We start from the raw sequence: 24361 nt of genomic DNA on the forward strand, positions 1-24361 counted from the left end.
TATTGGCCCTTCAGAATTGCTTCTGTCTGTCATCCATTAACCACGGCGTGGCGCATGGTGCCACCAATGTGTACATGAAGGAGTTTGGCCTGCTCTCTGACCAATAAAGGGCCACCAAGCATGTACATAATTTCTTGTGATAAGGCCAATCATTTTTGGTAATTCATCTGAATGCCTCACCCTCCACCCGTCTACCTTTCTCTTTCTCCGCGGCGCCGCCCCCCTTTATGTATTTATAGATATTTTTTTATTTTTTCAGGTACTTTTATATTCCATAAATAATAAAAATAAAACATCCTTTCCTCTCTAAGCGACTGTTAGATAATCTGAACTGTCAATTAAATGGATAAGGGATATCTGTTACATAATCTCAGCTGTCAATTAAATGGACAAGGATGGCGTATTATTATTTGACAATCCAATTGAGGGAAAGTATGTGACATTCATGTGGTGAAAAATATGTGAAAATTTGAGTGGGCGGTTATGACTGGTAATAGAATGAAAATGTGGGGAGACACGTAAGCAAAAATACATGAAAGTTCATTTTCGATTCAACCTCTGTGGGCTTTTAAGAGGACATCATTGTTATTTTAAGAATTTGAGGGGAGGTTTTTCACCATTTTAAAAAGAGTGAACATTTTTTATTTTTTTTTAGCGGAAAATTAAAAAATATCTGCCAACTCTTGTATATATCTGCAAACCGACACCCCATCTCCATAATCGTCTTCCTTTACTCCGATCAACGATGTCGACCGTCTGCATAGAGCCTCTCTTTCAGCGCTGTCGCAGAGAAAACCCTAGATTTCGTCTCAAGTCGCTGGCAACGAAGCCGTCCTCTTTGAATTACTCTCCGAAGCCGCTCCGCAATGGCGGGAGCTTTTGCAACTTCAAATCTCTTCATGGAGTTCGTCCTCTCGGAGCTGCTTCGATTGATACAGCGCTTTTCGAGACTACAGACGTCTTCTTCAAGGAGACATTTATATTGAAGCGAACTGAAGTGGTTTGCACTTTTGGCAATTTTTCTCCATTGTTTTTGTATTTTCCTTTTTCTTGTTGGAGTTTGTTTGGGTGCTTTGAAAGTATTGGGAAAACTTTATTTGAAACAGCTCGACGGTTGTATTAATTCCTAGTTGAATTGACTATCCTTTTCTCTTGAAGTGCGGAAAATGTAAGATTTAATTTTTCTCTTTGGTTCCTCTGGTTTCTCGGTAACCAAACAGGGCATTAGGTTATTTTCATGCTTTAAGATAACAGAAAACGAAGGTAGAACCTCTGATGAATAGAGTACGATTTCAACGTTCTGTCCTAGTCGAGTTCATTGTTTTATTTATTGAGACAACATAAGACACAAAACTCACATATATTTTCCATTTAGCTCTGTTTTCTCAGTTATCAAGGAGGCTTGCTTTGAATCTGACCATACCGTTTCCATTTGGAAATGTAGGTGGAGGGAAAGATTTCAATCAGATTGGATCCCGGGAAGAATGGAGAGAATTGGCAGCTTACTGTGGGATGTAACATTCCTGGCAGCTGGGTTCTGCATTGGGGTGTTTCTTATATCGATGATGTTGGCAGGTTTTCTTTGCTTTACTGTTGAGAGTTCTTTGATATATATTTTGAATCCATTACTTCCATGCACTGATAAGTTTCCTCAGAGAAACAGGTCATCAGAGGTGTTTTTTGCACCGACACTATTTGAGCTTGCCTTTTGGTGACCTTAGAGCAAGTCGTTTCATTTATTTCATGGATGAGTTATGTCTTTGTGATCATCTGCCATCATCTCATGATTAGTTAAAATCTATTTTCTAAATTTTTTCAGTGAATGGGATCAGCCTCCTCTAGAAATGAGACCTCCTGGTTCCGTAGCTATTAAAGTATGTATTGGTTACTTCAATTGAGTACTCATCAGTTTGGTTTTTATATTGCCACTACAAATCTTAAAATTTCTATGCATGGTTTTTCAGGACTATGCCATAGAGACACCATTGAAGAAATTGTCCTCTGCTTCAGAAAGAGATACACTTCATGAAGTGACCATTGATTTTAGTCCTAACAGTGAAATTGCTGCTATACGTTTTGTTTTGAAGGTTCTGTTTTGCAACAGCTTGCTGTTTAGACTTCTAATTTTTTGTATTATATATATAATACACTTATTCTTCAGTATTTAAGGAGCTTTTCCTGTTGACTGTTGTCTCCTTCTTGCATGATTTTCTTCCCACAGGATGAAGATTATGGAGCTTGGTATCAGCATCGAGGGAGGGATTTTGAAGTTCTTCTTATGGATTACCTTTGTGAGGGTACCAATACTGTAGGAGCAAAGGAGGGCTTTGGAATATGGCCAGGTTGTCTAAATCACCATGTGATGCTTTTACTCAATCCCTATTACTCTTTTCTCTTCTTGCTTTTTTTCCCCCCCCTTTAAATCCTACCACCTTTAGGATCCATGTTAGTCTGATGGATGCTTGTGGGCCATTTCCTAACAGTTTAAGCTTAGGTGCCCGAGTCTTTGTTTATTGTTATCCACTATCTTTCCTGGATTCCTTTTTATTTATCTGGGGTTGGTTGTCCACCATTTTATATTCAGGCTGGGGTAGTACTATGGTTCTCTTAAGTATTATCCAAATAAGAGCCATTTTCTGAAAGGACTACTTACATAAATGTTGATTATACAGGTAGCTTGAATTGTTTTTGGTTATTGCATTGCTTAGCTCTGAAGTCATTGTTGCTGTGTTTGTACCTTTCCCTTTGATTCAATACTGTTGACTGCTAAGAACAGAAATCACTTGTTATAGCTGCAGGATTTCTTTTCCTGTCCAGTCTTGTGCAACCTGACATATGATCGATTATTAGCTCATGCTAAAATCTGTTCCCAAATACAGCTATGTATTTGTGATCCATTTATAAATCAATTGAAAATTTAAATCAGGTGACTTCCACTGGGCTAAGTTGTCAGCAGTGAATTCCTAAACCTGGAACCTACCACAAACCCTCCCCATCCCTTTACCACTTGAGCTACGCCTCAAGGGCATTTGGACCGTCCATCTTCAATCTAAAACTTCCCTTGGTGATTGGTTAAGGACACCCATAGCATTGGGTATGGGTGGTGGATTACACGGATGTTCTGGGATTATTCTTTCAGAGGCTGACCTTAGGTGGTGAATGACCATCCAAATTTCATGCTAAATGTAGAATATGGATGGATAGAAGTTAGCAGCATTTTAATATTTTTTCTAAGTTGATGAAATCATTTCTTTGTAATTTTTTGAATTTTTTTATTTCATCAAAAAGTTATCCTTGTAATCTCTCCTGATGAAAAATTATCAAAGAAATGCTATCGGTTTGTTGCACTGTAGGGCCTTTGGGACAGCTGTCTAACATGCTTCTCAAAGCAGAAGGATCTCACCCTAAAGGTCAAGATAGCAGCAGTGTATCTGGAGACCTTATTACTGGGTTCTATGAGGAGCATTCTATTGTAAAAGAAGTACCCGTGGATAACTCAGTGAATGTATCTGTAAAGAAATGTCCGGAGACAGCTAGGAATCTTCTGTACTTAGAAACCGATCTAATTGGAGATGTTGTTGTTCACTGGGGAGTTTGTCGAGATGATAGTAAGACATGGGAAATTCCAGCTGCTCCTCACCCACCAGAAACAAAACTATTTAAGAAGAAAGCTTTGCGGACTCTATTACAGGTATAATGCACTTCTCAGTAGTACAGGTTACTGGAACTCTGGTGGTGCCTCACATGTTAATGATATGCTTGATTTATACGTATGTGCATATTCTTTTCTATTCCAGGAAACCAAGAAATTGCTCAGGTAATTGAATATATTGTGGATTTGATATTGCCTTCATGCTTGTTTATACCTGTGGGCACTTTTTTGTGTGCTACAAATATAAATAATTAATTCTAGTTTGATAGCACAGGTTTTCTGCTTGCTACACGATAAAAAGTAATCTCGAATTGATGGATCAATAATGTCCACAGACGTATTTAGTCTGGTGCACTTCCACTTTCCAAATTATTAATACATAATAATTTGGTGCACTTTTGCCTTCTGGGCTATTAAGACATAGGCTTTCCTGAGAGATCTACCTTGGACTTTTGGCTGACACCCATATTTGTCTTTGTTTGATGGTCAATCAGTTGTAAAAATGGGATAATCATATTTTAAAGATAATTTTGACTGACAAGACACAAATACAGGTGCATGTACAAACCTATACAGATACATATAGGGTCTTATTGGTGGCTTCACTATGCTTTCAATTTACATAAGCTCCCTTTCTCTTGCATCTCTCTTCTGTCCATCTTTTTCTTTTGAATTAGGATTGGGATTTTTACCTTGTTTAAATTGTTTGTTTTGTGACATGCTGGTTAAGAATGGTTGTGTTGTTGTTCTTATTTGTTATTTACACAGATATCTTGTTTTGCAGTCAAAAGAGGATGGGCATGGAAGTTGGGGATTATTTACTTTAGATGAAGAACTTGAGGGTTTCCTTTTTGTGCTCAAGTTAAATGAAAACACTTGGTTGAGATGTATGGGAAATGACTTCTACATCCCCCTTTTAGGTTCAAGTAGTTTGCCTGCTCAATCTAGGCAGGGTCAATCAGAAGGTTGGGGAAAATCTGAGAGAGTGGTATCAGTTCCTACGGAGATATCAGGGAAAACTGCTGGAGAGAATGAAATAGTTTCTGATGCTGCATATACTGATGGAATTATTAATGATATAAGGAATTTAGTGAGTGATATTTCCTCTGAAAAGCGTCAGAAAACAAAAACCAAACAAGCACAAGAAAGCATTCTCCAAGAGATAGAAAAGTTAGCTGCAGAAGCCTATAGTATCTTCAGAAGCTCCATTCCAACCTTTTCTGAGGATGCTGTTTTGGAAACATTAAAACCACCTGAAAAACTCACCTCAGGAACAGGCTCCGGGTTTGAGATACTGTGCCAAGGATTCAACTGGGAATCTAATAAATCTGGAAGATGGTACATGGAGCTCAGTAAAAAAGTTGCAGAATTATCTTCTCTTGGTTTCACTGTGGTTTGGTTGCCTCCACCTACAGCATCTGTGTCACCTGAAGGTTACATGCCAACGGATTTATATAACTTAAATTCCAGGTACAAGTAACAATCATGTAATCACAAGTAATGTATCTGTCATGGTTTTTATTCAAAAATTTTTACCTTGGTCTACATGGAAGGAACTGATGCTTGAAAGGATGATTAATTTCTTAATATATCTCATGGAAATTTTATTAATTTCCCAAGCCCTAAATGCATGCTACATGTTTCTTGTTAAATAAGCTTAATTACCGTTTTCATTTGATAGTTCTTACTTGAAAGGAGCTAATGCTTGCAAAGATGATTAAAATCTTATTCATATTCTAGATTTCAGTATTTGCTTAAGTACCTCAACCATGCATGTGCTCTGCATGCATCTTGTTAATTGACTGCAATCAAATTGCTACAATTGCTCAATTTCTGGAGCTTTATATGAAGCTGTGTCACTAACCCGCAAAACCATCTTCAATAATTCATCAGGAATGAAAGCTTTATCAATTAGGTTTCTGTCTTTTATAAAGTCTGCTTGTGGCTAGAAGTGAGTGTTCTAACATACTGGAAATGCTAAGTTGGATTTTGGTGATAAAGCTTTTTTTAATGTGGGTTGGAAAAAGGATAAAAGAAAAAAGAAAAAAGAGAGAGAAAGAGAGGAAAAAAAACAAGATTGATTCTCATATACAGCCATGTACTCTTAAATTGGGAGCACAAACATTGTCCTTGAAACCTTAAATTTTTGCTATAGAACTATTAAGAGATTAAATATCCTTGGAACCTAAAATTCTCATTGTCTGTCCAGTTTTTTGAAAATATGTATATGTATATATATATAGCTATAAATCTTCTTTAATGAGGAGATGAGTTCTTTGAAATTTTTTCCTATTTTGCTTTCTTTTTTAATATTAAATGTAAATAGGTAGGACCTTTATGAGTTGGATCCCATGAATGTTGTTTTCTTATTGGTGGTATTTGTATATTAGATATGGAAGTAGTGATGAACTAAAGGTTCTTGTGAAGAGTTTCCATGAAGTCGGTGTGAAAGTCCTCGGAGATGTTGTTTTGAATCATCGATGTGCTCAATATCAGAATCAAAATGGTATTTGGAATATTTTTGGTGGTCGTTTGAATTGGGATGACCGTGCAATTGTTGCAGATGATCCTCATTTCCAGGTATAAGTGCTTCCCCCATATTAATCATTAAAATCCCATAGTTCAATCATGGATGTTGATTACCTTTGGGAAGTTGCTAAGTGGTAAGAATTAAGGATATTTCTAATTTTGATTTAACTTGCTATGTATTTGTGGGCTCCATCTTTTATTGTTGGCAATGGCCACTGCAACTGCTCACCATCTCCATAATTTCCACCACCACCACTGATGCATCCAATATAATTAACATAAATGATGCTTCTACCCCCATGGCTGCCTCTACCACTACAGTTTTCAGAGACTTTTGTCAAATAAATGAGGCCCCAGTGTGTTGTTCCTGAGTTTTCATATAAATGACTTCAAACACAAACTTCACCTCCACTGAATGTATTTTTATAAGATGACATATCATTCAATCAGTTCCAATTTTACAATGCATATACCAAATATCATGCATTTCTGACTAGAATACTCATTCAGACATCTTTTTATAATTCATTCCTGGATTTCGCCTTCTTCAAACCAACGCAAATGAATCAATCAAAGACTGCCTTTTAATTTTACAGGCAGTTGTAGTATGGTATTTTGGCCTATGCACACATAAGTCAGTACATATATCTGTTTGCAGATATACAATACTGAATTAATTGACATATGAACTACATATAGAGAGAAATGAACCTTCTAATGCTCATGAATCATGCTGTCAAAATAGTTAGGCACTCTAGTAGTTCAGTTCTTATAAACATAGTCTTTGGGATACTTTATATAATATATCTATGATTTTCAATATTGTTTGTTAAGCTACTTAGTTTACTAAAAGTTTAAATTCTTAGCATATGAGCCCACAATGTGCACCAAACTAAAACCCTTCTCCACATGCAGCTCCATACCTGCACTTTGAGCGACAAATTAGCATTTATAGATTATAAAATCGAGACCTTTAATTAACCAGAGCTTTGATTCCATGTTGAGCAACCAACTGGACTAAAAGCTTAAGTTATTAGGATATGATGCCACAATGTCTAGCCTGCTAACACCCTGCCTCACATGCTGCTGCATACAAGCTTAAGTTGCCCCATACCTGCATATGGAGAGACAACTTAGTAGTAAACCGTACCTGCTTGTGGATAGATGTCGAACTATCAGTTCAGGATTGCAGATAAGTGGCTCCATACAAGCTTAAGTCACCCTATACATGGACATTGAGAGACAAATTAACAGAAAACCATACCTGCATGTGGATAGATGACAAATTATCAGTTAAGAATTACATGTATATAGATTGGTGGCAGTAGTTGTAGGAGAGACTTGAACTTGAAACCTCTAGTCAACCATAAATTTGATACCATATTAGGTTACCAACTTTCCTAAAAGCTTGACCTTGTAAGATATGAGATCACAATATATATTAGACTAACATTGTTTACATAGAAGTGGATTTCATGTATTCTGGTGTGATTATGTTAATCAAAAGAGTGCAAAGGGACCATTGTTCTTGATGTTCAGTGGGATCAACATAAGATCTATGTTGCTTTTCTTGGTTCCATGTGGGTATAGGAACAGAAATCTTGAGAGCTTTTACTTTGTTGCTGCAATAAGAATTAAGAAATTGTTGTATGAGGTACTGTTAAATTTAAACTCCTCCATTTTGCTGATTCTGCTTTTATTATGTTGTTTCTTTAAATATTATTTCTTCATCTTTGTCCTGCTCTTTCACTGTGATTAACCTTGGTCGAAAATCTCTTGACTTTGCTGAAACTATATCAACTTTTGAATTGGATCTTCTTCTGGTAGCAGGAGTAGTAGTTGCAGCTGCAGCAATTTCTTTGAATGACTAAGACTACTTGGTTGGCCACTTGGCTTGAACATCCAGTTTAATGCATATGCAATGATTTAAATTCATATCATGTGTCTTGGAACATTTGCATGCAATTTATATGTTTTGGAGCTTAATGAGTATATGCATTAGCAGAAACAGCTGCTTTGGTAGTTGAGTAGAATGACTACTAGCTGTCTGACTGGCTTGTTAAGTATTAGGTGCCTGAATTGACCATCTGGCTTTAATTGTGTGCATGCCGTATCAGACATCTCTTTCTTTTGATTCTCTTGAAAAAAGCAACTGCAATTATCAGGAATATATCCTATGTCCATATTTTGGAACTGCATTTTCTTACATGTGGGTGTAGATTCAGAATTGCTTAAGCTATTTTGTTCTTTCATACAGGGCAGGGGCAACAAGAGCAGTGGGGATAATTTTCATGCTGCTCCAAACATTGATCATTCACAAGATTTCGTGAGGGAGGACATCAAAGAATGGTTATGCTGGTTGAGGTTAATAGTCGAGCTTTTTCTTCCATTTTCTGTGGGTTTCCTTGATGATGTTGTTTCCCATTTTATCATTAGATACAAATTCTAATTCATATAAGAGGAAAACAGAGATGAAAAATTAAGCTGCTATATGAAGAATAGTTGATCTTTTAATCTAGTTCTGCTGTCACATTTTCTAATGCTGAGGGCTTTGAGAATGCATACTTGGAACTGTTCCCATGCAGATCAAAACGTTAGATCCTGCCCTCCTCTCTCCCTCTCTCTCTCTCTCTCTCTCTCTCTCTCTCTCTATATATATATATATATATATCACACAAGCGTTGTTGCTTACATCCACAACTAAGCCTTGTATTGCCTGGATATGCTTACAAATTTAATTTCAAATGTTGTACAACTAGACCATTTCTTGGCATCAACCAACATGTTACTGGAGATTGCTTACAGTTTTTCTGAAATCAACAGCATCATGTAGGAGATTGAGTCTCAAATCATAGATGGAATCAGCCTTTAAAGTTTAGTTTTCCTAGTCACTTTCTTGTATGCAAATCTTGAGGCTGTACTTCAGAATGATGTCCTAGTGTACTTCTCTGAATCTCAATAATTGACTATACTTTGCTGCAATCATCAGCATGGTAATTGAAGAACTTCTTACTCAAATAACCTTTTGAGTTTATTGCATAAATTTAATGAGAATTGAGTTTTCTAATGAATGAGGGCATCTCTTAGAGGAATCTCCAAGCCATTTTCCTAAATTTGTTATTCACAAGGTCGTGCTTTGAAGAAAAAAATTCGGTGATGTTGTGAGAAGATTCATGGTTACTTATTTTGTCCTAAGATTTTCTATTTGAATATTTCTTCACTGAGAAACATACTTTGTGAAATGGATTTGTGTTGTATTTCAAATTTATTGTTCAACTGATGTATTATATGTGCTTGAGTGTTGAGTACCTTTGAGCTTCAGTTTGCTACTTAATGGAGCTCTTGTGCTAATAGGGATTTGCATTAAGCATCCTGCTGGGCCAACCCCCTAGCTGCATCATCTATGATTTCTACATACTCCTGTTTTTCAAAGAACTTGGCTGATGTACGTTGCCATGATTGGAAAATGGGGATTTGAGAAGTCTTATTCTGTCCTCATTTGCATTCATCAGAAATAGATAATGATTTTGTTGATCATTCTTCACCTGCTAGGTAGGAAACCTTTTCTGTATTTGTACATATTTCTGAAGTAAGCTGTGTTGCCTGTGTTCTTCAATACTCAATCTCTGTATTCCTTCTTATAGATTTTTTATTTTGTTTTTTCTAGGAAGCATAAAGATCTTCTTTAGTCTTCCATTAAAGGAATCAGAATCCCTTTATTTGACAAGACAACAATTAGCTGAATGTTGCTGCAAATTTTTATGAGTTGAAGATGTCTGATTATATTTATTATATGTATATCTTACCTTGTCATGTTTCAATGTTAGTACATCCATTTTTTCAGTTGCTTGATGTCGGATCCTATTGATGTGCAGTATTTCTATGATCCATGCTTCCATTCTGTTTTCATGGATGATTCAATATAAAAAAATTTTAGTTTTTTTTTGTTTAATATTCTGTGACTTGCAGGAAAGAAATCGGGTATGATGGATGGAGGCTTGATTTTGTTCGGGGATTTTGGGGTGGTTATGTCAAGGACTATATGGATGCAAGTGAACCTTACTTTGCTGTAGGCGAGTATTGGGATTCTCTCAGTTATACATATGGTGAAATGGATCATAATCAAGATGCGCATAGGCAGAGAATCATTGACTGGATTAATGCTACTAATGGGGCTGCAGGTGCATTTGATGTCACAACAAAAGGAATTCTCCATTCTGTATGTATTCATTTACATTATTCTCCTATGGGTTGTTTGGATGTAATAGAGAAATTCAATCAGTTCATTGTTTTCTAAGCAGCATCAGTAATTTATTATCTGATTTCATCTGAAAATAAGTTTTTTACCCAAAATATGTTAAAAATTTAATTATGCCCATTTCTAATTTCTTTCATGACTGGTGATCTCTCCACATTAAAAGATCAACTTCTTATCCAAATGCTATGTGGAAAACCAATGGAATGATTCAATCCCTATGACTGAACTAAATGATAGATCTCTTTGGATTGGAAGAAACTCATAGTGGTAGCATTTATGCTCTGGCTTTTGCCATGCTGCCATTATTTGTAGTAGTTTCCACTGAAAGTGGAACAAGCTGCAAATTATTTCTTTAGCATGATATTGAATCAGATAGTTTAATCTTCGTGGTATATTTGATTTCTGGATTCTCCAGTTGATTCCCTTAAACATTACCAGTTCAATAAAAACATGACTTTATTAATTGCTCTTACAATGATTTCATTAGTCATTGAACTACTAGTCCTTTTCCTCTTTCTTATTGTAAGATGGAAGTGCAGGATATTATACTTACAGAATCTAGTCATTTCATTTAGGCACTGGGAAGATGTGAATATTGGCGCTTATCTGATCAGAAGAGAAAGCCTCCAGGGGTTGTTGGCTGGTGGCCATCTCGAGCAGTTACCTTTATTGAGAATCATGACACTGGTTCTACTCAGGTGCGGACGCTTTTCGTTTAATTATCCCATTTATCCAGATATCGCATCTGTAATACTTCTGAAGAGGGAAAGTATTCTCTGTCCTCCTTTCTCTACCAGGAACATGGCCCTTTCATTGATTGATCTTGGCTGCCTTAATTTTGGGGAAGATCAAGTTTAATCTATTTAGCTGCCAAAAGAATGTTTAATTATTTGAAATTATGCATTCTTTAGCCCTTGTAGTGTTAATTTTAACTTAACTGTCCGTCCCTTTCTGGATTAGATTGTACCTCAATGCTCACCCAAGAAATCTCCTCTTCTGTTGCAATATAGTTTCATGTGGCGAGGCCTTAAAAATTTAATCCAATAAAATTTCTATTCCACAGAGTGTCATCTAACTTGCTTTTTCTCCACTTTTTCTTGATGAAGGGTCACTGGAGATTTCCTGGTGGAAAGGAAATGCAAGGATATGCATACATCCTGACTCATCCTGGGACGCCAGCAGTTTTCTTTGATCATCTCTTCTCTCACTACCGATCTGAAATTGCATCACTCATCTCTCTCAGAAATCGGAATGAGATCCATTGTCGGAGTACAGTAAGTATTGAAATATTAACATCTTTTGCTGAAATTTCTTTTGATTTGTAGCAATTTTGATGCAATTCATGCAGTGGCCATGCGTAATTAGAAAATCATGCTTTAAACAGAAGACGACAGATTGCCATGTCTGCATTGGCATTATCCATGCCATATATTAATCTAGGTTGCCATGTTGGTGCCCTCTTTCTTGGTGTCCACCATGACATTGCTTCTCTCTCCTATGTTCCTACAAAATGGGTTAGGCTTTTCAAGGATACAATAATAAAATCCATTTCTACATTAGTAATTAAGTTGGTACCTAATTTTGGAGTCCATCTTCTTCTTGTTCAATTTGAGAAATTGCTTCCTTCTCCTATGTTCTCACACATAAGTGTTTGGACTTATCTATGACTGGTAGCAAAACCCATATTATTTACCAAAGCAACCATTAGTTCATTTTCTGTTTACTTTGTTTCCACTCCACCTTTATGAAATTGATCCTTCTTTTATAGTCTCATTAAGGTCCTTAAATTTCTTGAGGACCAAATAATAAAGCCTGTTCCATGAATTAAGTTATTATCTTTTTTTTTTCCCCTCATTTGTGTCTAGATTTGTGAAATTATCTCGTCCCACATTCTCTTTGTTCAAGACTCTGTTATCTACCCACATTATCTTGTCCTCTATTTCTTTTGTTTTGTTTTCTCTTCTCATTTTTCCTACTGGTGATGAACTACAAATAAATTAATCAATTATATTCACACACACACTGGGAATCATGTCTTGTGATCTAAAATAAATGCGTGCTCGCTACAAAAAGTTGATTTGGTGATGGTGTCCAATAATTTGATGGTGGTTTCTATCCAATAAATCAACTAGCCCTGTATAAGTTAATCAGAGATTCTTAACTACTTGATAAATGTTTCTTTCATGACTTAATTAGTATATCAGCAACTGCAGTGGTGAATTGCTGAGGGGGTGTTGTTAAATTGATTCTTGACTAACATTTATATTGTCTGATAAATCTTTTCTTGCTGCTAGAGTACTGATATCAATGATGGTCTAGTGCCAGTAATTGGTCTTTTTGACCTGGAAGCCTAATCCCTTATGTCTTCTGTATGTTTAAATGTTTATTATTATATAGGAACTTGCTGCATCACTTCTATATGAAGACAAATTTATTTATTTATCTATTGTCCTCTTCTGTGGAAGCGAGGGTCTGATTCTTTGAAAAGAGAATTCTATAAAAATGACTTGTCTGTTCCCCACCCCCCATAGAAATGACTTGTCTGTTCATCTCGCAGCAGCCAAAGAAAAAAGTTTGTAAACATACTGACCAGCTTCTTGGTCTTTGTTTCTTGTATGCCCAATTCAGATTCAAATCACAATGGCAGAAAGGGATGTGTATGCAGCCATCATAGATGAAAAAGTAGCGATGAAGATCGGACCAGGTTATTATGAGCCCCCAAAAGGGCAGCAGAGATGGACTTTGGCTCTTGAGGGTAAAGATTACAAGATTTGGGAAACCTCATAAACATATTACAGCAACACAGTTGTTAGCAAGTATACGAGTTAATTATAGAATGTATCCTCCTCCTCCCACTTCAAAGGAGATACAGATCGCCCAGGGCAGGGCAGGGCAATGCAGTTGATGGAGATGGTTATGCTTCTAAGAACCTCAAGCCGCAGCTTCTTATCCGAAACCTCCTTTTCCATCAGCACCTGGGGTCTGGATGTCAGCCCTCAACCAATTCCCTAAAACGTTCTTGGAAGATGGAAATGTCGCTTTGGGTCTGGGAAGATGTACTTGTGGTTCTTGATATTATATTTACATTGCAATGCCTTGTGGAGATACTGTTGAAATAAAATGCTAAAGTGTATTATATTACCTCGCACTAACGCTGGAAATTTGTCCGCAAATCATTGATTAATAAGAGATGCTGACGTATTTTTGTTAATGAAGTAGATAATGATTACTCTTCTTAGGCTCTTTTCCTTTTATGAATTGTAGCATCTCTCTTGTAGCGTGAGACTGAGTATGAAACCAATAACATGTCTTGGAAAGAGCAGGATAGGAAGCTGTGTGCTGTCACTAAGAGAGATATGTAGCTTTTGGCTTTGCCTGCCACATCTCAAATCTCTATGAAGATCACTGCCTATTCGTCCAACCGCACGTGTCCATAATTGGAACTTATGGCAAAATTAATTAAGACAACATCTTGATGGTTTCGGATATTCTTAACATTTTGATATTTTTTACTAATTGGGTTCAAATAAAAACTCAAGTTAAGATTTGGTACCCTACCCAAGTATTCATTAAAATCTGTAATTTGAATATCTTCCTGTTGGATTCTACTTCAAAATCACGGTATGCCAACATATTTGATAAATTATTTTTATATATTATTTTAAATTTATTTGACTTATTTTTTTTTAAATATTAAATAATTTTAAAATACATAAATTTCAAACTAATTTTTATTATATTTCTTTTTCATCATTTACATATGAAAATCAAATATGAAAAAAATTATTTCTTTAATATTTTTTTTGTCCTCGGAATGCACAAAATCTCCTCTCCACATTTCCCATCAATTTGTCCATTATCTTTAAAACGAGTGACACGAACGTATACCAATCACTTTTGTAACGGCCGCTTCTTGTTCGTTTAACTTGTTTTAGAACACACAGCCTTTGTAGATAAACATAGAATTCAAAAAGCCGTTTTAACTTCCTACCGTTACGAGTAACTGGTACCCAATCTTCCAGCTTTATTTTTCCTCAAAACTTGATAACTTTTGCCTTGTTTCGGTTAATTTTGTTGACCCATTTAAACAAACTTTTGTCTCTATAATAATTGCATGCTCCCCCACAACCAAGCCACCCAGTTCTCTCTGATTCCGTAGTGTTGGTTTTGGCCAGGTCTAGCCTCGCCATCACCAACGTTTAATCACAAGGCAGGACAAGGAGGAAAATTAAAAAGGAAAAGGAAGAGAAAAGAAAATGGCAGCAGTTAAATCCAGTTCCTTGCTTCTCCTTTTTTTCGTGTTATTCGCTGTTATAGCGCCAACAATACGAGCCCACATTGCAGAATATGATGATTATTGGAAGGAGCGAGAAGAGGAAGCCAAGAAAGCTGCCCTCGAAGCATTCCATCCGACACCGCAGGAAGTCAACGACCATTTCAATCTGCATGTTGAGGAGTAGGTTCAATCATGAGGATCCATCAAACAGTTTCCCATGATTTTCTGTCATACGTGCTTTTTTTCCATTCTGGTTGATCAAAATGCCTATTCATATGCTCTTTTAATTCTTTATTTCTTCTTTCATGTAGTGAGCTAACGGGGAGCAATGGAACAAGGAGGAGCCTGAGAGTTAACAAGGGACCATGCAAGGCTACAAATCCTATTGATCGATGCTGGAGGTGCCGTCCAAATTGGGCTTCACAACGCAAAAGGCTAGCTGACTGTGTCCTCGGTTTTGGGCGGAACACAGTGGGAGGAAAGTATGGCAAATACTACTTCGTGACCGATCCCTCCGATAATGACATGGTGAACCCTAAGAAGGGAACATTACGCCATGCCGTGATCCAGCCAAGGCCGCTGTGGATTGTGTTTGCTCGCAGTATGATAATTAGGTTGAATCAGGAGCTGATCATGACCAGTGACAAAACCATTGATGGAAGGGGAGTCAATGTCCATATCGCCTATGGTGCCGGCATTACAATTCAGTTCGTCAAGAATGTGATCATCCATGGCCTCCACATTCACGACATTGTTTCAGGCTCAGGAGGACTTATTAGGGATTCTGTCAATCACTTTGGCTATAGAAGCAGAAGTGATGGTGATGGAATCTCCATTTATGGTTCATCCCACGTTTGGATTGACCATAATTCCATGTCCAATTGTAAGGATGGACTGATCGATGCCATCCAAGGATCCACCGCCATCACCATCTCCAACAACCATTTCACCAAACACAATGAGGTTATACTCTTCCATTCATTAATTAACATTTTATCATTTTTACTGGTGCGTATTAGATAGATTGCTATATATTATTAGTCCATTTTTCTGACCAAGAGGGGGTGTTTCAGGTGATGTTGTTCGGCGCAAGTGATAGTAACTCCGCGGATGAAATAATGCAAATCACGGTTGCATTCAACCACTTCGGAAGGGGATTGATTCAGAGGATGCCGAGGTGCCGATGGGGCTTCTTCCATGTTGTGAACAACGACTACACCCACTGGAACATGTATGCCATTGGCGGTAGTGCACATCCTACCATCATCAGCCAGGGCAACCGATACACAGCTCCTCATTTAGTGGATCCAAAACATGATGCTAAGCAGGTACTCCAGCTTACAAATTTAACATTTAAGCATTTGTGCACGTTCACGTGATTGCGATTGCGTGCATGCAACGAATATTATAATAAGCTTCATTTATGGAACTGATGTTTTGGTAATATATGATGAAGGTGACCAAGAGGGACTATGCGATGGAGTCGGAGTGGAAGAAGTGGACATGGAGATCGGAGGGAGATCTGATGAGGAATGGAGCCTTCTTCGTTCCATCTGGGAACCCCTCCAAAAGGATGCCATACTCTAGGCTGGATATGATCAAAGCAAAGCCAGGGACCTATGTTTCAAGACTCACCCGTTTCTCCGGTGCACTTACCTGCAGGCGTGGTGGACCTTGTTAATTCCAAGATGTCCTACTTCTCTTCTGCATTGAAAATCCTGATGTGACTATAAATCATTATGTATTGCAGAAGAAAACAAAGACAGTGCTGCTGCTGTCTTGTTGCTATTTGTCATCTTACACTTTGTTTAATTTGTTTCTTCCACCATATTTTTGGCTTGATAATGCAGAGAGAATTAAAAAAAAAAAAATGTGGGACTTCAACAAAGTGACTTATTTTAAAAAACCTTCATTGCTAGCCCTGAAACTTAAAATTTAAGGATTAATTTCATTTCGTGAAGAACATGTATATGCTTTGAAAACACAGTCTATTTTAAAGTGACTTTATCAAAGGGAAAAGTGGGAATACATGGGATGGGAAGAGTGATGCCTCTTTATCATCACTTTTTTTTATCACTTGTTTAATTATGCCACAAAGTGCTAAAAAAATAATTAGTATACATAAGATTTTCTAGACATTTATTAAGAGCTTGCAATATGGTTAACAAGTGATCAATCCGATTAAAATTATGATAAAAACTGCAAAAATTGTGAAAGAAATACCATCACTCATGGTTACCATTTTCTCATCAATGGTGAATTTCCCAATTACTATCAGTAGTATTATTAAAATTTCATGAAGAAGTGGAGCATAATCAGTCAGTTTCTTTTTCTTTACAAGAGGCACGTCGGTCCAAAAACCTGTAAGTAAATACCCTACTACTTATCAGAATTCGGAAGATAATTGTTCTCTTAAGCTTTTACCAATTGAACTATTTTAGAATTAACAATTATCGATTTTATAATTTCTCATTTTCTTCGTCTCATTATTTTGTAACTTATCGTGTGATCATAGGAAAAAAATTGTACGATAAAATGCAACAATCAGGATTTCATAATTTTAAATTTCATTTAAATATTTTGAAATTCAGTGGATGGCATCTTAACGTGGCCCGTAGTCTCCTTCAATTGATATATAATTACAAAGGTTGAGCACGAACATATATGATATATCACAGAACTTTCATCTAAAAGGAAAAAGAAATAATAGTACTATCAATAAATATCCATTTTTAGAAAATTTTCGAGATCGATGGCTTGATTTAGAACATCCGATTGAGGGGTAAAATAGTTATAACTGTTGGGCGATGTGAGGAATCCGATCTTCCTGCCCTATTTCTCTCGCAGCCTTGTATTATTGGCCTTTGCTTAGACCATGACCTGATGTGTATAAATAAGTTGTTCTGCTAATGGTCGGACACCCACAATCAGGGCAAGAAGAATCATCTGTGGTTCGGTGTTCAATCAGTTGGGTTTAGGCTGGGGCGGGGGCTGGGGTGTGGTCCTGGGAGTCTGGGACTGAAACCTAAGCCTTGACTATCGCCAACGTTTGAACCCAACGAACCAGGACGAAGGGGAAAATAAGGAAATATGGCAGCACCTAAATCCAATTCATTGCTTCTCCTGTTTGTGGTGATGTTCATGGTGGTAGTCCCAACAATACGAGCCCACATTGCGGAATACGATGACTACTGGAAAGCGCGGGAAAAGGAAGCCAAGACAGTTGCAATCGACGCATTTGATCCCAGCCCAGAGGATGTCAATGACGATTTCAACAAGAATGTTGAGAAGTAGGTTATCACAAACAAAGACCGAAATGATAAGTTCATGGAACACTATTCAAAAATATTGTCGTCAAATGGCCGGGTTTTTCTTTTCTCCTGTTTTGGTTACCATTTTCTTTCAAACTTGAATTCTTCATTTATTTTTTCATGCACAGATCGATATTCGGAAAGAATGGCACGAGAAGGAACCTGAAAGTAAACAAGGGCCCATGCAAGGCCACAAACCCCATTGATCGATGCTGGAGATGCCGTCGCAACTGGGCGATGGATCGCAGGAGGCTAGCCGACTGCGTCCTTGGTTTTGGGCGGAGAACAGTGGGAGGAAAGCACGGGAGGTTATACATTGTGACTGATCCGTCCGACAATGACATGCTTAATCCTAAGCCTGGAACCTTACGCTACGCCGTCATCCAGCCACAGCCACTGTGGATCGTGTTTGGGCGCAGTATGATAATTAAGCTGAAACAGGAGCTGATGGTGACCAGTGACAAAACCATTGACGGAAGGGGAGTCAATGTCCACATCGCATATGGTGCCGGCATTACGATTCAGTTCGCCAGGAATGTGATCATCCATGGCCTCCACATTCACGACATTGTTTCACGCCCAGGAGGACTTATTAGGGATTCTGTCCATCACTTCGGCTTGAGAACCAGGAGCGATGGCGATGGAATCTCCATCTTTGGCTCATCCCACGTTTGGATTGACCATAACTCCATGTCCAAGTGCGAGGACGGCCTGGTCGATGCCATCCAAGGATCCACCGCTATCACCATCTCCAACAACCATTTTACCAAGCACAATGAGGTTAGTCAGAAGTCAGAAGAAGAATTATAATTTCAGTTCCATTCTCTAATAATAAGTGATGAGGGTCATGCATGCAGACGATGTTGTTAGGCGCAAGTGATGGGTACTCGGGCGATATCATAATGCAAGTGACCGTGGCATTCAACCATTTCGGGAGGGGATTGATTCAAAGGATGCCAAGGTGCCGATGGGGGTTTTTCCATGTTGTGAACAACGACTACACCCACTGGAACATGTACGCTGTGGGTGGTAGTGCACATCCTACCATAGTCAGCCAGGGCAACCGATACGTCGCTGCCCCCTTAATGGATCCAAAGCATGACGCTAAGGAGGTAGGCATTTATACTGGCACAACCCCAAATTTTTTTTATTTATGGAAATTAATGACGATGATGGTTTTTGTGGTAATAATTAAAAAAAATATATGGTGAAGGTGACCAAGAGAGACCATGCGACGAAAGCAGAGTGGAGCAAGTGGACATGGAGATCAGAGGGAGATCTGATGGTAAATGGAGCCTTCTTTGTTCAATCGGGGGTGCCTTTTAAGAAAAAGCCTTTCTCCAGATATGATATGATCAAAGCAAAGCCAGGCAAATTTGTGCCCAGACTCACTCGCTACTCAGGCGCCCTTACTTGCTGGCGTACCTCACCCTGTTAAGTCCAAAAAGTACAGTTGAATGAAGATGCTTTCTTCTCTTTTCCATAGATATGAAGCCAAATTACCTGTTGTTACAACAGATGATCATTATATGTAGGAGAGGAAGAGAAAGGGAATACAATACCATTACTGCTATTCTTGTTTTTGTTTCACATTTTTTCTTTTTCTTTTTTGTTTTCTTCTTCGTTATTTTGGCTTGATTGAATGGAGATTAGTATCTTCCAGACCGATGTGGGATTAAGCACAACATGTTCAGGAAATTAAACAAGCGAATTCCTTTTACAAGTCTCTTTTTTGCCTTTGTTTTTATTTTTTATTTTTAATCCATTTTCTCCTAGGAATTTCATTTCTACCTTGCAATTAATTTCATTTCTAAAATCATATGATCTAAAACATAGGGAAAAATCTCCATACTCTGAGGACAATCCCTCCAACCAGGTCAACTTTTTTTCTTCTTCCTTGTCGGTGTGTACACCAATAATGGTAACATACACTACATTCATAGAAAAACAATTAGTTGAGATGACTCATGCCATTGTCAAACTCACCAAGACTATCAAAGAAAAAGATCTACAAATAGTCTCCCTCATGAATAAAGTTGAGGCACATACATAAAATACAACTAAGTTGAGTCAAAGATTCATTCACGTTCCAAGGATTGCATTTTTAAGTGATGCATCACATGTGTCTAAGTTGATGTAGGCCAAAAGGTAAACCATGGAATTTGCCTTAGTGGCATTAGTATTTGTCCAACAACTTCAAGACGTGACAACTAACATCATTAGAGCGCATTATGGTAGACCTTCCACAAAGTGCACTTTTGTGCTCTAAGCCTTACATCTAGAGGATTGATAACCTATGTATGCTTGTGAGTTATCAACCTTCAAAAGTTTAGTCATTCAATGGAAAGCGAAATCCAAAGCAATATATTCCTCACTTCATTGAAACTTGTAACAATGGAAGTATAGATGATGACTTTTTAGTCAAACAGTTTATTTGTTCTCTCTAAGGGAACTTTTTTTATTGGTATAAAGACTTTATGGCCAAGGTAATTGACAATTAAGACCAAATGGAGTGTGAATTCCTCAATCACAACTATGGTACCTAACGAATTATAAGCACGATGAAGCTTACAAATACTAAGCAAAGGAAAGACGAGTCGGTCATTAACAACATCAATCGTTGGCATTCCTTAAGCCTTAACTGCAAGGATATATTATCCATGGTGTCGTTTTAGAGATGTGCATATAGGGAATACATTGGGGTCTTCTATACATCCTCCAAGGGATACAACCCCATACCTTTGAAGAGATGGCTACTTGAGCATATGACATGGAACTCAACATAGTTAATCATGGTGCAAAGAAAGACTTTATTGTTAACCAAAAAAGAGGAGGGATAAGATCCCTCAAAGAAACTCATGCATCCAGAGTCAATGACAAACTCTCATTAGAATCTCAACATGAGATAAAAATAAAAATGTAAGAAAACGTATACCAATATAGGAAAAAAAGAGGCATTGGTCCACATTAAGGGAAATCAAGGATAAGAAATATCATTTTCTTGACTTTGAAATGCTTAGAATGTTGGAAGACTTACTCTAGAAAAAGGTTATTAAATTACTCAAGTGTAAGTGCTCAAAAGAAATGGGTTGTGTTGATGATCCAAAGTACTGTCATTACCACCAAATTGTTAATCACCTAATGGAGAAATGTTTCATCTTAAAAGAGCTCATAATGAACCTTGCGAAACAAGGAACTTAGGAAATAAGGAAGAATTCATTTGGATCTTGGTGAATTGGAATAGTTAAATCACATTATTGTCACATTTGGATCATTAAATCTTATTCAATTACATGATCCACCTAAGACACCAGGGGCATGCATTGGTATTATTTGATGCGAATCACCTAAGCCAAAGCAAACACAAGTGTCATACCAAGACACCTTTCTCCACCTTAGATCTAACAATGAGCCAATGTTGGATAGCAAAGAAGGTTAGACGTTGGTAACTTGAAGAAAACCTTGCAAAGAGTAAGTGTCTTATCCACAACCTAACTTTCCTAGGACGGATCAACTAAAGAGAAATACGCGTCAATATTCAAAGAAGAAAGGAAAAAAAAAAAAAAAGCTTAAAAGAAAACAAGTGGTAGTACAAGTTGATGACCTCTTGGTATAGAAACTCATCACTTCTATCACTGTGAGATAATGCTTCCTTCTACTCTTCGATAAAGGAATGATGACAATGACTCATATGGTCTTTTGTTACAAACCTCTAGAAGATGATGTGTTAATTGAAGATGAAAAAAAGACTTATTGTAGAGTCAAACAAAACCAAGGAAGAAAATGAGGTAGTAGTAAGTCTACAGGGCTTACCTTCACTTTTTAAACCATGAAATGCTACAACTTCCTAAGGAAATGCGATGTGCTTTGATTCATTTACTCAAGAATCTAACATCTATGCCACCAAAATAAATGAGGCAAAAAGACTTGAGAATGAAAGCCACAATTGTGCAACATGTTATGCAATCATCATCTTCACCAAGAAAGGCCTTCAATTAAGGTCAAAACCACATCATGAACGCTATTCTTTACTAATACATGTGAGAACAAAAGGTCACTTGTATTTTAATTGATGGAAAATCTACAATAAATATCATACCTAAAGCAACGATGAAGCGACCCAAGATTGCCATAAAGGAGTTAACACAAAGTCACCAAATGATCCAAGACTTCAATCAAGAGGAACAACAAACTATTGGCATGATTCTTCTAGAGCTTATTATTGACAAGTTAAGTTCAAACACATTGTTTCATGTAATTAATGAAAAAGATCTTTCAATCTATTAATCGGGCAACCATGGCTTCATAAGAATAGGGTAATACCTTCAACACCGAACTAACGTTTCAAGTTCTATAGATGAAAGGTAAAGAAAGTAAAGATTGATGTTAAACCATTTACGGAAGTTGGGTTTTACTTTGCTAATGCCAAATTCTACACAAAAATTGATGCTATGCAGGAAGTTTTCCCTACAACTATTCCCTTGATTGGAAAAACTAAATTTAAGAAAGTTAAATAGGTTGAACCAACACTCATAGGGGGAATTTCACAGCTAGAGATGATTTGAATTGAAGAAAAAGATAAATCCTTAAAAGAATCAACATCAAACTCGAGAAATGCTTTTACTTTCCCAAGGTATGTCCCGAGAACACGACGAAATGAGTTTCAACCACCTTTTGTAGAAGTGATCAGAAACGAGACACAATCTCAAAGCTTAGAAGATAGAGATCTTTAGGTCTTAAAAGAAGAGACGATTATTCTATATCCAAACTTATGACTTATCTCTAGGGATAAGATGCAAAAATTCACCAAACTTTCTAGAGATAAAAAAGATTAATTCCTCCATAACAAAAGAATTGATAAGGGATTCAACCCTAAGGCTGACAAGTTATTAGTCAAGGCAGGATATGACTTCACTTCATCATCATAATTAGGAGAACTTAATCTTAAGACCACAAGTGAAAAGATGCATGGTCTTAATAAAACTTAAAAGAAGTTAAAACAAAAATGGTATACAGTTAACCCTCCAAGGTAAGTCTAAGGTTTGTACTTACTAAGGCCATCAAGATTTTAGCTAAAGCTAAAGGGACCAAGGCAAGTACACGATATATCACTATTGAAGACATAGAAAAAAGTATTAAGTCAAATTCTACTCCTCAAACTTTAGGGTTGATTGGATTGGTGTTAGGATAAAGCCCTTAAAAGTATGACATGACATAACAAATTTAGAATTTGTTATTTATTAATAAAGTTCCAATTACACTTTTATCTATCCTTATTCCATGCATTACACCTTATGAACATTCTGGTTTGTATATCTTTCATTGTACATGACTTAGGTGTATTAAGAGTTACATAGAAGATTCAAGTCATGACATTCTTGTAAGTAAATGACTTGTTCATGGCCAGTTTTTGGGTTTAGGCAACCCATTAGAGGCTCTAGTGGACCTCCTAATTGGAGGGGTGACTTGTTTTAGTTATTGGGATGGGTTTATGGGTTTCCCATAGTGAATGCATTGGTGTGTATCGTTACACATTGGACAAGGCCAATGATGAATCATGACATAAGGCTATCTGGTAGTCATTGAAGGGAAAATCTTGGATCTTTTCCTTTCCCATGCTCAGATTAGGTTAGAAACATACAAAACTATCCTATGTTTTTCTAAATCTTATGCACAATGAAAAAATTGCATTTTTTTTTAAAACTCTATATGGATTTCGAATATGCTAACGGAAAATATACCTAAGATTCGGATGTTCTTGAATCGATTCCAAGCGAAGAAGATGAATAACAAAGTAGTAGGAAGTCTCGTAAACCCGTAGTCTTCCACTTGATGACTCAAACCTTGATTTTGACACACTTCAGTGGAAATGGAATGGAAGGTGGAGACTATGACTTTCTCTCTCTAGAGGTGAAAAATGGCTCTCTAGAAAAAAACTATGGAAACCTTAACCCTTAAGGGGCTATTTATAGGGTTCCCCATTGGGCTTAAGTGACTTAAGCCCACTAAGGACTTAGGTCACTTAATCTAACCCAAAATAGGTCATAATTAAATAATTAATTAACTTTATAAGGCTTGCTAATTAATTAATTAGCTTAATCCATAAATCTTGTTCACTTACCCTTATGCAACCTTGCGTAATTATCAAAATGCCCTTATGCACAAAAGTGAACTTAAAGTCAATCCGACCCTCATAACTTATGTTAATAAGGTATATGAGCTCAGAGCAAAGACTACGAGGACCCATAGGAGTACTGGCTCTCTCATAAAAAAATTCTCAAGTTGATTCAATATCTCACTACAAAGAATCAACTAGATTTCAGTATCCTATGTAA

The 24361-nt window shown here is 37.1% G+C and overlaps 3 protein-coding genes across 3 annotated transcripts; all 3 read left to right on the top strand.

The window, feature by feature from the left end:
• The first annotated feature begins 610 nt into the window (after positions 1-610).
• LOC100267346 (alpha-amylase 3, chloroplastic) lies at positions 611-13650 on the top strand. Its single transcript, XM_002270013.4, has 13 exons — positions 611-1000; positions 1445-1575; positions 1820-1874; positions 1965-2087; positions 2222-2342; positions 3354-3691; positions 4437-5122; positions 6043-6232; positions 8439-8545; positions 10151-10400; positions 11015-11137; positions 11546-11713; positions 13068-13650. The coding sequence occupies exons 1-13, from the start codon at positions 746-748 to the stop codon at positions 13224-13226; spliced, it is 2706 nt and encodes a 901-aa protein (XP_002270049.1). The 5' UTR covers positions 611-745; the 3' UTR covers positions 13227-13650.
• Positions 13651-14593: 943 nt separating this feature from the next.
• LOC100262177 (pectate lyase) lies at positions 14594-16567 on the top strand. The gene is made up of 4 exons (XM_002270053.4): positions 14594-14895; positions 15027-15678; positions 15789-16043; positions 16172-16567. The coding sequence occupies exons 1-4, from the start codon at positions 14696-14698 to the stop codon at positions 16394-16396; spliced, it is 1332 nt and encodes a 443-aa protein (XP_002270089.1). The 5' UTR covers positions 14594-14695; the 3' UTR covers positions 16397-16567.
• Positions 16568-17586: 1019 nt separating this feature from the next.
• Positions 17587-19599, top strand: LOC100257069 (pectate lyase). The gene is made up of 4 exons (XM_002270076.5): positions 17587-18005; positions 18155-18806; positions 18884-19138; positions 19240-19599. Exons 1-4 carry the CDS (start codon positions 17806-17808, stop codon positions 19462-19464), a joined length of 1332 nt encoding a protein of 443 aa, XP_002270112.1. The 5' UTR covers positions 17587-17805; the 3' UTR covers positions 19465-19599.
• The last annotated feature ends 4762 nt before the right edge of the window (positions 19600-24361 follow it).

The sequence above is a fragment of the Vitis vinifera genome, chromosome 1, assembly GCF_030704535.1.
Source record: "Vitis vinifera cultivar Pinot Noir 40024 chromosome 1, ASM3070453v1".
Lineage (NCBI taxonomy): Eukaryota > Viridiplantae > Streptophyta > Magnoliopsida > Vitales > Vitaceae > Vitis > Vitis vinifera.

Bases quoted from the DNA above. Each gene is read 5' to 3' on its own strand.
- LOC100262177 (XM_002270053.4), top strand. From the start codon at position 14,696: ATGGCAGCAGTTAAATCCAGTTCCTTGCTTCTCCTTTTTTTCGTGTTA. The intron at 15,679-15,788 runs GTTATACTCTTC...GGGGTGTTTCAG, and splicing joins ATTTCACCAAACACAATGAG to GTGATGTTGTTCGGCGCAAG. The intron at 16,044-16,171 runs GTACTCCAGCTT...TATATGATGAAG, and splicing joins CAAAACATGATGCTAAGCAG to GTGACCAAGAGGGACTATGC.
- LOC100257069 (XM_002270076.5), top strand. From the start codon at position 17,806: ATGGCAGCACCTAAATCCAATTCATTGCTTCTCCTGTTTGTGGTGATG. The intron at 18,006-18,154 runs GTAGGTTATCAC...TTTCATGCACAG, and splicing joins TTCAACAAGAATGTTGAGAA to ATCGATATTCGGAAAGAATG. The intron at 19,139-19,239 runs GTAGGCATTTAT...TATATGGTGAAG, and splicing joins CAAAGCATGACGCTAAGGAG to GTGACCAAGAGAGACCATGC.
- LOC100267346 (XM_002270013.4), top strand. From the start codon at position 746: ATGTCGACCGTCTGCATAGAGCCTCTCTTTCAGCGCTGTCGCAGAGAA. The intron at 1,875-1,964 runs GTATGTATTGGT...ATGGTTTTTCAG, and splicing joins CTGGTTCCGTAGCTATTAAA to GACTATGCCATAGAGACACC. The intron at 8,546-10,150 runs GTTAATAGTCGA...TGTGACTTGCAG, and splicing joins GAATGGTTATGCTGGTTGAG to GAAAGAAATCGGGTATGATG.